General features: G+C 37.3%; 1 protein-coding gene and 1 long non-coding RNA gene across 5 annotated transcripts in view; one reads left to right on the top strand and one right to left on the bottom strand.

The window, feature by feature from the left end:
* LOC127839380 (uncharacterized) overlaps positions 1–13,502 on the bottom strand; it is a 179,156-nt gene that overhangs the window by 114,481 nt on the left and 51,173 nt on the right. The window lies entirely within an intron of this gene.
* The window catches only part of LOC127839354 (nuclear pore complex protein Nup214-like), a 259,153-nt gene that overhangs the window by 209,972 nt on the left and 35,679 nt on the right, over positions 1–13,502 (top strand). The window contains exons 6-15 of one of the 3 annotated variants that reach the window (XM_052367692.1): positions 1,126–1,226; positions 1,609–1,706; positions 2,252–2,445; positions 3,578–3,730; positions 7,124–7,801; positions 9,113–9,202; positions 9,716–9,888; positions 10,720–10,869; positions 12,193–12,372; positions 12,528–12,607. The exons of the other annotated variants lie outside the window; for them this stretch is intronic. Coding sequence (XP_052223652.1) covers positions 1,126–1,226; positions 1,609–1,706; positions 2,252–2,445; positions 3,578–3,730; positions 7,124–7,801; positions 9,113–9,202; positions 9,716–9,888; positions 10,720–10,869; positions 12,193–12,372; positions 12,528–12,607 — 1,897 coding nt within the window. The remainder of the gene's footprint in view (positions 1–1,125; positions 1,227–1,608; positions 1,707–2,251; positions 2,446–3,577; positions 3,731–7,123; positions 7,802–9,112; positions 9,203–9,715; positions 9,889–10,719; positions 10,870–12,192; positions 12,373–12,527; positions 12,608–13,502) is intronic. 3 annotated transcript variants of the gene reach the window in all.

The following is a 13,502-nucleotide window of genomic DNA, read 5'->3' as shown; positions in this document are numbered from 1 at the left end:
TATAGGCTTCCACCGCCGTGAGGGACGGAAAACTTTTTTGCCAACTTTCAACAGTTGTTTTATTAGCATTTACGTGTGTCCTTTTTGATTTGAAAACAGAGGAAATTAAATAATTCAGTATTGTCAGTAAAATGTTTTTACTTGATACAACTATTGCCGTTTAAAAGGAATCAATTTTACTTTGGGAAGTAATTTGTTTTGGCTTTGAAGAAGCCTTGCTGACCAATTCATGTAATTAAATAAACACATAAGCGCTTGACTGTCTGTTAAAAAATCATTACTAAATTCACCATGTGTCTAGATGAAACAGATGAGTATACATACCGACTGGCTAACTATTTCTTCAATCCAGCGCACAAATTAGCTCTAATTTTTACGATAACCAGTCTCATCATTTTGGCGAAAGACAATCAGCTGTTTATATTTTTTGTTTACGCTATACACAGAGAATTTACATCATTTGCGTATGTCCAGATTGGCTTGCTTAAATGTACGCATGGATATGATAAATTGAGCGTATCTTGATATTTCTTATGCGTATATTACGCTGATACGCAGCTTATCTAGAACGCTGCAATGTTGAAGATAGCAAATTGCATGTGTATCTCATGGAGCTGCACATTTTGAGTGGTGAAAGCTCAAGGTCATCCTTCAATGTCAAAGGTCAAATATATGGCTTCAAAGCGGCACAGTAGGGGGCATTTTGTTTCTGACAAACACATCTCTTGTTTATTTTTGGTTTTGTGGTATTCACTATATACATGTAGCCTTGCATCATGCATAGTTTAGTGAACAAGTAGTACTGCTTTGTTATTTGTTTAATAGTTTATGTTAAAAAATAAAATAAACATTAAATTGGTGGATTTGGTCTGCTGTATGGGGAGGAGGAGGCGGAATTTGTCGTGAAATTATTCAGGGAAAACCAAGATTTGGTCAGGGAAAAGTCAGTGAAAAGTCAGGGAATTTTATTTCATCAGGTTAGTTGCAACCCTGTTATTCCTCAAAATGTGCATGTGAGATTGTTATCATATAATGCTTAAGAAATTGAAATGTTCTATAATATTATTACAATGTGTTACATGCTATAACGTGCAGCTCCAAGTATATTTTATTTGTGTTTTTCAGCCATAAATATAGTTTGGCTCTCTACCTACTCGTTCATTGTGGCCTTTGCCCCTCCTTCATTGGACGGAACCCAGCCTTGTGTTATACAGATTAATGGTTCAGTAAGTGGCCTGCATTTGAACTGATTTACTATCTCAGGCTCTAGGCAGAGGGATATTGTTTTTGTGTTGTCTCTCCGCCAGGAAAATTGGTATATATAGGTAAGAGGATTGTGCATGTTAAATGCAATTGCAATCTCTTTTGAGTCACATCTTGTAAATGCTAAGGCAGATTCGAAAAAAAAAAGATAAATCTTTTGCAAATATTTCATACCTCCATTTTGCAAATATTTCATACCTCCATGATATTGTATTCATTTATTTTAAATTTGCACAGGTAATCAACTTTTAAATATTCTTTTTATATGTATTTATATGAAACCACAGTCTAAAACGTATCAATTTCAAGTGTGGTTGATAATTTCTAATTTTTCTATCTCCACAGAAAGAGGGGCCCATCCAGTACTCCATATTTGAGGATATCTGCTTTGGCACTGGAGAGGACAGGGAGGCTAAATACCACTTTATCTTCATGTCTCCTTGGTACGCATCATATTTTTGTTAATTCCTTTAAACATAGGGCATAGCTTTTTATGAAAAGTAACATGACAGTTTATTTAACAGGAATGAGTCAAATAAAAAATCGTATTATTGCAGTGGTTCATTTAATTGTTAATGAAACAAATGTTTTAAGTTGCATCATCATCATCATTAATCCCTTGGCGGAGAAATGAGGGACGACGATACAGAAATCAACATAAGTCAGGTCTGTTTTGTGCTGCTGAGAGTAATTCATCCATGGGAAGGGATGTTAGCTCTTTTACATTGTCCATCCAGCAATAATTGATGATTGTTTTAAACAAACAATATTACAGTTATAAGCAAGACAAAATTTTTAACATAATACGCTTTTCTTATGCAACCATAATTACCATACAATAAGACTGGTCTTAATGCAGTTTAGTCAGAAAGTATCGTCACAAATTAGCCTGTGCAGACTGTACGGGCTAATGAATGACACTTAAAGCACATGGATTGCACCCAGTTTCTCCAGAACAAGGCTTTAATAATGCAGTTTTTCCTGGCAGGAACCTCGTAGTTGCCACTTCCAACAACTCTACAGAGGTGGGCGTGGTTGGTCAGCACCTTGATGGGTCGTCATGGGAACGCTGGAGCCTCGACGACAGTCACCGAGCAGAGTGCCCTCTGACTGATGAGTACGCAGACACTTACCCTGTGGGGTTTGCGGTGGACTATTCCTCTCATGAACAAATACCCTTGGGTATGCTGAGCACTAGTGCTTTATTAACACAATGAAGGATGGTATTCTTGAATCATTCTTGACGTCAGTCCATCTGTCTGTCCGTTTATACAAAGTTTATACAAAGTTCTCCTCCTAAGAACAAAGTCAATTTTCAAAATATTAGATTAAAACTTACATGGATTGTTATTCATGATATGAAGTTCTGCATCTTCAATTTTTATCATCATGCATATAATTAAACCTTACTCATGCATATAATTAATCATTGCAAAAGTAATGTCCCTTTATCAAATTTGAATTTCACAACTTTTACAAGCAAAAACTTGTGCTGTCTTATGTCGATATTGTTTTTCTTTTATTGATCTTAGGGTGGAGGTTTCAACAAAAGTATTGAGGCCTAATAGAATTGTAGACACAATTAAAGTTAACTTTACATATGACATCCGTAAAACTAGCATGATGTCGAGAGCAACTTTAAATATAAGCTACAAAAGAACTGAACATTAGTTAAACAAACATGCCTTATATTACATGAAATAGGTAGCCCAGTGTGAAGAAGGATGCCCTTGAATGACCAACACACATACTGTACATGTATTTTGATAATTTGTTGTTGTATCGAAATTTTCTGACACAAACATTTTCATTTATTTTTAAATGTCCGTGTATTTTGAGTAATTACAGTATGTTTATAAAATGTATAGAATTAACAACAATTAAACTATTCTGAAAACATCTACATTTAATTGTCAAAGTTTGCTTAGAACTGTTGGGTTTTTATGAATGGTATTTTTACATGGCATCAACCAGACAACTTGTAGTGTGGTACCACTTCAGTCAAAAATTAAATACAAATTGCGTTCTTATCGGTTTGAATAGTAGGTAAGTGTCAACTAAAAATGTCTCTTGAGAGTTTATAGGATGTGGGAGCCCATCAGACTTCTTTCATGTAATTGAACTAGACATATGAATATTTAAAATGTACAACAAATTTTGGATACAAATTGTATGCACCTTCCAAACAAGCTAAATGCACTTATCATCTTCCTGCTAAAACTGATGTTTTGCTTGAATAGACATGATTTCCAGTTAGGTTTGCTCTTTATTGTCGTCTGTTACAGTAATCTCATTTTAGTGCTGGCTCTTTCAGAAGACGACAAGTTTCACCGTGCTGAGCCCATTCTGTTGCTACTGACGACAGATGGGCTACTCATCCCATACCACATGCTGTACCTGCACACTAATGCGCAGGCTATCACCAGCCCACCTCGACCGCTTACTGCTGAGGGCCTGAGACTTTCAGGTTTGTCAGCATACATGGCCTATTTTAAAATGAGTTTCGCCCTGGAAAAATGGAGTTTTAGGCATGTGTTTAAAGTGTCGTCCCAGGTGTGAAGTCCTCACAGTATAATGAGGGACAACACTTTCTGCTTTAATGGTATTTTTTGTTTTAAAAAAGTATCTTCTTTAACAGCACGATTTACTTTATTCAGAAAGTGTCCTTGCAGGCTAATCTGGAACAACACTCTAGGCACATGTTATTATTTATGTTTTCCCAGAGCGCAGATCAAATGCATATTGGTGGTAGACCAATGTCTGAAGTTCTCACAGATCAAATACATATTGGTGGTAGACCAATGTCTGAAGTTCTCACAGATCAAATGCATATTGGTTGTAGACCAATGTCTGAAGTTCTCACAGATCAAATACATATTGGTGGTAGACCAATGTCTGAAGTTCTCACAGATCAAATGCATATTGGTGGTAGACCAATGTCTGAAGTTCTCACAGATCAAATACATATTGGTTGTAGACCAATGTCTGAAGTTCTCACAGATCAAATGCATATTGGTTGTAGACCAATGTCTGAAGTTCTCACAGATCAAATGCATATTGGTGGTAGACCAATGTCTGAAGTTCTCACAGATCAAATACATATTGGTGGTAGACCAATGTCTGAAGTTCTCACAGATCAAATACATATTGGTGGTAGACCAATGTCTGAAGTTCTCACAGATCAAATACATATTGGTGGTAGACCAATGTCTGAAGTTCTCACAGATCAAATGCATATTGGTTGTAGACCAATGTCTGAAGTTCTCACAGATCAAATACATATTGGTGGTAGACCAATGTCTGAAGTTCTCACAGATCAAATGCATATTGGTGGTAGACCAATGTCTGAAGTTCTCACAGATCAAATACATATTGGTTGTAGACCAATGTCTGAAGTTCTCACAGATCAAATGCATATTGGTTGTAGACCAATGTCTGAAGTTCTCACAGATCAAATACATATTGGTGGTAGACCAATGTCTGAAGTTCTCACAGATCAAATGCATATTGGTGGTAGACCAATGTCTGAAGTTCTCACAGTTTAGATACACCTCCTTTAGTGTGAATTCAAATACATCTGATCCGTAGCCTATATTGATAATTTAAAAAAAAGCATTTATGAAAAGTAAAACAAACCACTTGCAAACATCACATTTACAACCAACGCATCATAAAACTATTTGAAAAACTGAATCCATTGAAAGCAGGTGGACCAGACAAAATTAACCTGCACACCATATTTATTTCCCAAAATTTAAATGACAGCAGTTTGTTTTGCTAATCAGAATTCCTCTTTACCAGGTTCCTCTTTAAAAACAATTATTCATATACATTGTAGTCCCATATTCTCTTTATAAACATGTGATAGAAATCTCTTAAAAACAAATTCTTGATACCGATCTGATTTAAAGGGAGTCATGTTATTTATAATTGTACCCCTCTAAACTGTTCAGGGCTTTATTTTTAGTTGGTCAAGTTAGCGGCCGACTAAATTTACAGACCATGTTTTGCAAATCAGTATGTGCTTAGAAGCCTTAGCTACGCTAAGAAACGATACTCACTATGCTAGGAACGATTACCGCTGCCTGTCTGCACTTCAGACCACGAATGCTTAGGAGCGTCTGCTCTACTACTCAGTGAGTGTATTTACCAGCTTGTAAGACAATATTGGCCAGTCTAGTGTTTATCATTGAAATCTTTACATAATGGCTGCTTTCAGGGAAAACAGGGCTTAATGCATGTCAAATAAGATTAGCCTGTGCACACTGATTAGCCTGTGCAATGCGCACAAGCTAATCAAGGACTACAACAGTGAACAACTTCAGTGCCTTCAGCGCTTTGATTTAAACATACATCAGGATCCAAATCTTGTTTTTTTTTTACAGTTTTAAGATACATGCAATTAACAAAGGTGCAATATTTTTTTGTAAAAATTACAAAAATAAAAAATACAATTAATGCTTGTGATGTCTACCCATCATAGAAGTGCTCAAACTGAACATATATACTAATAACACTTCTCAAGTGTTTGTTTTTTATTGTGAACCATGTTAAATCTTAATTAGGCAAATTCTTTTTAAATATGCATTGTTTATTTGAATTGGTATGTAAGGGCCATTTAAATAGAAACTTGAAAGTATTTCTCTTTTGATTTTATTTAAGTCAGGATAAACAATTGTGAACTGTACAATTGTCCCCTGAAAAAAAAATCAAGCTGGTCAAAGAGTCACTTGATTGTTTGCAATGATATTGTTATAATATTGATAATGTGATGATATTATTTTTTTATTAACTGTTAAAAAAACAATATTTATGGTTTTAAAACTTTAAAATATGTTTAATTTGTGAATTTAAACAATAGACTATATAGTAAACGTTTTGTATGCCAAATAAATATTTTATTTCCCTCTACACTGGAAAATCTTCTAAACTGGAATGTCCCCTAAACTGAAATGCATTCTAAAGTGGAATGTCCCCTAAACTGAAATGCATTCTAAAGTGGAATGTCCCCTAAACTGAAATGCATTCTAAAGTGGAATGTCCCCTACACTGAAATGCATTCTAAACTGGAATGTCCCCTAAACTGAAATGCATTCTAAAGTGGAATGTCCCCTACACTGAAATGCATTCTAAAGTGGAATGTCCCCTACACTGAAATGCATTCTAAAGTGGAATGTCCCCTACACTGAAATGCATTCTAAAGTGGAATGTCCCCTAAACTGAAATGCATTCTAAAGTGGAATGTCCCCTAAACTGAAATGCATTCTAAAGTGGAATGTCCCCTAAACTGAAATGCATTCTAAAGTGGAATGTCCCCTAAACTGAAATGCATTCTAAAGTGGAATGTCCCCTAAACTGAAATGCATTCTAAAGTGGAATGTCCCCTAAACTGAAATGCATTCTAAAGTGGAATGTCCCCTAAACTGAAATGCATTCTAAAGTGGAATGTTCCCTCTGAACTATAAAGCCCTCTAAACTGGGATGTCCCCTAAACTAGAATGGTTTCTTACCTAGTCTGTCCCCTAAACTGGAATGTCATCTATGCTTTCTAAACTGGAATGTCATCTAAAGAGGAATGCTCTCTAAACTGGATTGCACTCTCAACCAGAATGCCCTCTAAACTAGAATGCCCTCTAAACTGGCTTGCACTCTCAACCAGAATGCCCTCTAAACTAGAATGCCCTCTAAACTGGATTGCACTCTCAACCAGAATGCCCTCTAAACTAGAATGCCCTCTAAACTGGCTTGCACTCTCAACCAGAAAGCCCCTTAAACTGGATTACCCTCTAAACAGGAATTTTTACTATCACGGGTTGAACTTTATCTCATCTGATCATTAAGAATGTTTTTTCTCTTTCAGCTGGTCCCCAGTCTGCCCCTATCAAGCCCCCAGCAGTTGGGAACCAGTCAACTGTTGCTGTAACAGGAGCTGGGATCCAACTCATTTTTGGTGCAGGTTCCACACCAGGCCTATCTATTGGTGCAGGGAGTCAGTCATTATTTGGTCCTGCAAAACCACCATTGTTTGGAGCTGGAAATCAACCAGTTGCAAGCCCTGCACAGCCACCAATTTTTGGAGTTTTGAACCAGTCAAAACCTGCATCTGGGACTTTGCCAGGATTTGGTGTAACCAATCAGGCCAGTTCCACAGCTAGTGGCTTTCCAGTCGTTGAGTCTGCTGGTCTTACTAACAGGTCTGGTGCCAGCGCAGCCTTCTCATTCAACCCAAGCAATGCTTCCACGCCTGTTGCCCAGCCTGGACTGACAAATACAAACTTATTGCTGGGTACTGGATCAGCTGCTTTGAAAATCCCTACTACAACCTCGTCAGGAACTACTGGTTCTGCTTTTGGGACAGCTGGTTCTGCTTCAGCGTTTCCTTCTACACAGCCAGCTACTACATTGTCATTTGGGAGTTTTGCAGCCCGTTTTGATAATGATGCGGGAAAGGCCAGTGGTGGCGCTAACAGTTTTAGTTTCATGCCATCAGCCCCTCAAGGGACTTCAGGGGGATTTGGAGGCAACACAGCTTCCGGGGGTAAGTGAAGTTCGCTACTAGTAACCTCCCACTGACCTTATGCCTGATTGCATTTGGGCCATGCTCTGTGAAAAGGGGGTTTAATGCATGTGCGTAAAGAGTCACCCCAGATAAGCCTGTGCAGTCCGATAAGGAAAATCAGGGACAACTCTTTACGCCTTAACTTGATTTGCGTTTAGAAGAGACGTTCTTTAAACAGGAAATACCATAAACGCAGAAAGTGTCATCCCTGATTAGCCTGTGCGGACTGCACAGGCTAATCTGGGACAACACTTTACGCACATGCATTAAACCCCCAAATATCCAGATTAGGCGGAAAGTGTCGTCTCTGATTAGCCTTTGCGGACTGCACAGGCTAATCTGGGACAACACTTTACGCACATGCATTAAAACATTTTCTCAGATCATGGTCAATTTAGATGCAAATATATTAGTTTTTAGCCTCACTATTGATAGAATTGTTCAAGCTGTTCTACTCACCAAATTGTTGTTGTCAGCGTCTGAAAAGTGCTCTGATTAACCTTAACCCCTTATGTAGTCCCTTAGAAAAGCTAATTAAATTTAAAATCTTTACTAGAACCAAGTTTTAAAGGCTTCATTTCCAATCTTAAGATACTGATGAGCAGCAAACAGCATTATAACTGAACAGACTGCGAGTTACTCATAGGCTTTTGTAGTTTTATGCTGCGAGTTACTCCCAGGCTGTTCTGGTTTTTTGCTTGTTGCAAAAGCAATTTTCACTTAACTTCAGATTAGGAAAGGGTTAAAGTATACATTCAATATCTCCCTATCCCGATAGGTATTCAATTGAAACCTCACTCATGTTTGTGAGGTCATTGAGTGAGTTCCCTGACCAAGTAGCATAACTCTGATCTGCAATTTAGCAGAATTATGCCCCTTTTTAACTCGGAAATTTGGTTTAGATGAATGTACATGTTTTTGTATGTAATTGTATATAATGAGAGTTTTATTTATCTTGTTCAATGATTAATGGTAAAAACACGTTTTCATTTATCTAGAAAAGTATTTGAAATTTGAATACTGCTGTTGATAGAGAAATACTGTGATTCTAAATATTTTCACAGCAGTCAAAAATAGTATGTCTGAGGTTTCTTTTATGTTAAATGTCATCAATAAAATTCTATGTTCCACTTAAAGGAATGAAATGCTAATCTACATATCCTTAGCTTTTTATATTTGACTATAGAGCTTAGAGAATTGTACATGCACCAAAATGAACAATGTCTATAAAAAATATAGACATTATGACAATTAACACTCTAAATTAAAAACAATATATTTCATTCCCAGCCCATGTCAGTTCTGGTCAGTCCGGTACCATGGCTTCCTTGCTCAATCCACCAGTCAGTGGTGCCAGCAGGGGGGTTTCTCATCAAAGAGGTATAATGAACACTGGAGAATATTTCCTCTATGCCTATTGAGCTAGAATGTCTTACATAATCTGAATGTAAAAAGTTAAATATTTCTCAATTCTAAAATAAATAACATTGTAATACTAAATTTTGATATTACACCAATTTTTAAGATAAAAATGCAGAACATTTTATCTTTGCCTCTAAAGTTAGAATGTCTTGCCTAATCTTAATGTAAAAATGGTAAATTTTTCTCAATTCTGAAATAAATTCCATTCTTATACAGAAATTTGTTATTTGACCACCTTTTGAGATCACCAGAGCATTAAGTATCTGATGCAAAAGTTGGTCACTGGAGCTTACAATGTATTTTAAGAAGAGAAAGTTTCAAATGACATCTTTGACTTCTTGGGTCACCAATCATTGTATGAATCAAACAGGAACAAAAAAGAAAGATTTTTATTTTGTCTGTAAATAATTTGTTATGTAACAAAATCACTAGTTTAATTGTTATCAATATCAAACTGTCCCTTTATTTAAGATGCACCCCTTGATGAGCCCAGGTCCCCCACAGAGGCACCTCCTCCCCCCTACCCCTCAGGCAGGGCCTCCCCCCAGTCCCCCAGGTACTCCCCCACCCAGGGGCAGACAGACCTGACCCCTGGAGCAACAGACCAGGTGGAGATGCAGTTCTCACAGACCATCAGGGATGAGGTGAGAAACATTTTTAGGCCTGGTTGCTAAAAGCACCACTTAGTCTTAATTGACTGTTAAATGATTAAGTGTTATGATCGGGTTATTGAAAATAATGCTTGCTTTTAACAACCAGTATAACAACAGTTTCGGCCGTTAACTTTAATTAAGATTTAAAGCACAATTAAGCATTGACGTTTGGTTTCCAAATGGCGGAAATAGCAGTTCTGCCATTAAGAAGACAAAAAGAATTCTGATTGTCACGTCATCTTAACGAAATAAATTGTTAAACATTTACTTAACTTCATTTTCAACATTACAAACGGAAACTGACAACAATACAGCAAATCCTTTTATCATTGACATTTTATGGTTCATAAGTGTTCTATTGTGTCAAAGGTTACACAGTATAGAGTTCCATGAATTTGCAGTAAGCAGAATTGTCTAAATATTATAGAAGCTCTCATATAACACTTGTGCGAGTTTGTTGTGTGGCCGTCGCCATCGGAGAAGGAATGAATAAAGCAAGGCTTCTATGCAGTTGCTGCATTCCAAAATGTAATTGGCTGCATACATGGAAACCACATCGGCATACAGGGGCCAGACTATGATAAGCAGGAAGGTTTTCGCAGCATGTAGTCCGCACAGGTTAATCAGAGGCGACACCTTCCACCTTAAGTGGATTTTTGTTTAGAAGAGACTTTCTTTAAACAAAGAATTCCTTTACGGCAGAAAGTGTCAACTCTGAATTGCTTGTGCAGACTGCACAGGCTAAACTGGGATGACACTTGACACCGATGCATTTAGCTCAGTTTTCCCAGAACAAGGCTCAATATCACATGCAATTTGTAGATCCAGCACTTTGAGCGTGAGATGGCAGAGTTACGGGCGCGGGCTGCAGGTGTTGATGTGAGGGTGGGCTCCCGTGAGGAGATGACCCAGCTACGGGCGCAGACCCAGGACATGCAGGCCTTCTCTGACGAGATCAGGAGGACTGTACAGGTAGCGGGCATGGGGCTCACTCTGCTATCAGATAAAAGTTTACATTTTAGCAAATTAGTGAATAATATTAATCACAAAAAGCAGGTTTATAATAATTATTTTGTATTTCTTTAAAACGCTGTGTAACTCAGTAGTTTTAGTTTTGATAAAGATATTGCTTTGAAATTGTGTGTGTAAATAGCCTACTTGAAGACCTGCTTGGGTCAGAAAAAAATAGCGAAAAAAACAAAAGCATAAAGATTATTGATGGGAAGTAATCCAAATCAAATAGAAATATTAAAATAAATTCTAATTACGGCAACATGTAATTTCCTGGAAATATCTCATATCTTATGAATGTATTTTAAAAGAAGAACATAATAATCAATATCAATGCTCTTTTTTTCAAAAATAATTACTCTTATCTTTTTTTTTCAAAGCTTCACGTATGATACAATTATTGCGGTATTTGTGGCAATATAGAATAGTATGTTGCTCCGAACGTTAATCTATTCGGACATAAGGTTTACAAATTGAATATTTTAATAAATTCGAATAATGACAAGTATTTGAATATCATGTTCAGTATTCATTTCCATCCCTAATTTATGTTCAAAACTCAAGTATTCTCTTGATAATATCTGTAAAACAATTAACCCTTTCCCACTCAGATCTAAAGTGAAAATGGCTATGTGCTAACAGCATGAAACCAGAACAGGTTTCATGCTGTTTGCTGCTCATCAGTATCTTGTTGGAAGTAAGCCTTTAACTTTTAAATCTATTAAGAAAGGTATTTTATTAAATTTACCTTTCTAGTAAGGGACAACAAACACGTCAAAATACGTATCTAAGTGGTAAATGGTAAGCTCAATGTTGCATGACTAGTGGTTAAAGGTTAACTCAATGTTGTATGACTACACAGGGTTTTTTTTGGCCCGATTTTATAGCCGAAATTCGGCTATGTTCCCAATCCCAAAAAGTATACTTTTTTCCCAAAATGTGGCAAAAAATTCCCAATTTCCAAAAAAAAAAAAAAAAAAAAATTTTTTTTTTTTTTTTTTTTTTAGAAAGAAGTCTTATGTGTATTTTATCTCAATTGTAATTCAATTACATCTAACAAAGTATTATATGATTTTTTTCTTTTAATTTGAATGATTGTAAAGAGTTATATCAAATTTAGTATTTCCCTAATCAGTGGACTTTTCGTGTGGAAAAAAAGGCTAATGAATTTATTTTCCCAATTTCATGAAAATGCCGATAAAATTCCCAATTCCAAAGCCATGGGCTATCTTCCCAAAAAGTGGAAAAAAAAACCTGCTACAAGTATGGACCTGTGTGTTTCAGGATCAGAGCCAGGAGGTTCAGGGTGAGAGGTCGCTATGCCTGGATCTGTTCTCCCAGGTGGAGGAATGCCGCCGACGACGGCAACTCAACACAGACCCCAAGTACCTGCACCTGCTGAAGACGTGTGCCCTGGACCCTGGCAGTGCCGAGAGGCTCAGGCATCTGCAGCAGCAGTACCAGGTTCGAACCTTTAATATAAGGTGTTCTAGTTAAGAGTTTTGGTGTCTTTGTATGAAATGAAGTTTGAGAGGGGAGGGGGGTAAATGCAGTCACTCCATTAAGCAATGAAGATTAAACCTTGAATATGTCATTAGAGCATGTTTTTCCAATGGCAGCTGCTGGATCAGGGCCTGAGGGATGTGGACTTGATACTTGACACACAGTGGGAGGAATACCAGAACAGGAAGAAAAACAAGTGAGTCTCTGTCCATGTAGAATACTGGGCTCTGTAAATATGGCATGTAGAATACTGGGCTCTGTAAATATGGCATGTAGAATACTGGGCTCTGTAAATATGGCATGTAGAATACTGGGCTCTGTAAAAATGGCATGTAGAATACTGGGCTCTGTAAACATGGCATGTAGAATACTGGGCTCTGTAAACATGGCATGTAGAATACTGGGCTCTGTAAACATGGCATGTAGAATACTGGGCTCTGTAAACATGGCATGTAGAATACTGGGCTCTGTAAAAATGGCATGTAGAATACTGGGTTCTGTAAACATGGCATGTAGAATACTGGGCTCTGTAAACATGGCATGTAGAATACTGGGCTCTGTAAATATGGCATGTAGAATACTGGGCTCTGTAAATATGGCATGTAGAATACTGGGCTCTGTAAACATGGCATGTAGAATACTGGGCTCTGTAAAAATGGCATGTAGAATACTGGGCTCTGTAAACATGGCATGTAGAATACTGGGCTCTGTAAAAATGGCATGTAGAATACTGGGCTCTGTAAAAATGGCATGTAGAATACTGGGCTCTGTAAACATGGCATGTAGAATACTGGGCTCTGTAAAAATGGCATGTAGAATACTGGGCTCTGTAAACATGGCATGTAGAATACTGGGCTCTGTAAAAATGGCATGTAGAATACTGGGCTCTGTAAACATGGCATGTAGAATACTGGGCTCTGTAAAAATGGCATGTAGACTATACTGGGCTCTGTAAACATGGCATGTAGAATACTGGGCTCTGTAAAAATGGCATGTAGAATACTGGGCTCTGTAAACATGGCATGTAGAATACTGGGCTCTGTAAACATGGCATGTAGAATACTGGGCTCTGTAAACATGGCATGTAGAAT

This window comes from Dreissena polymorpha, chromosome 7, assembly GCF_020536995.1.
Source record: "Dreissena polymorpha isolate Duluth1 chromosome 7, UMN_Dpol_1.0, whole genome shotgun sequence".
Classification (NCBI taxonomy): domain Eukaryota; kingdom Metazoa; phylum Mollusca; class Bivalvia; order Myida; family Dreissenidae; genus Dreissena; species Dreissena polymorpha.
This window is presented reverse-complemented; position numbering and strand designations above follow the sequence as displayed.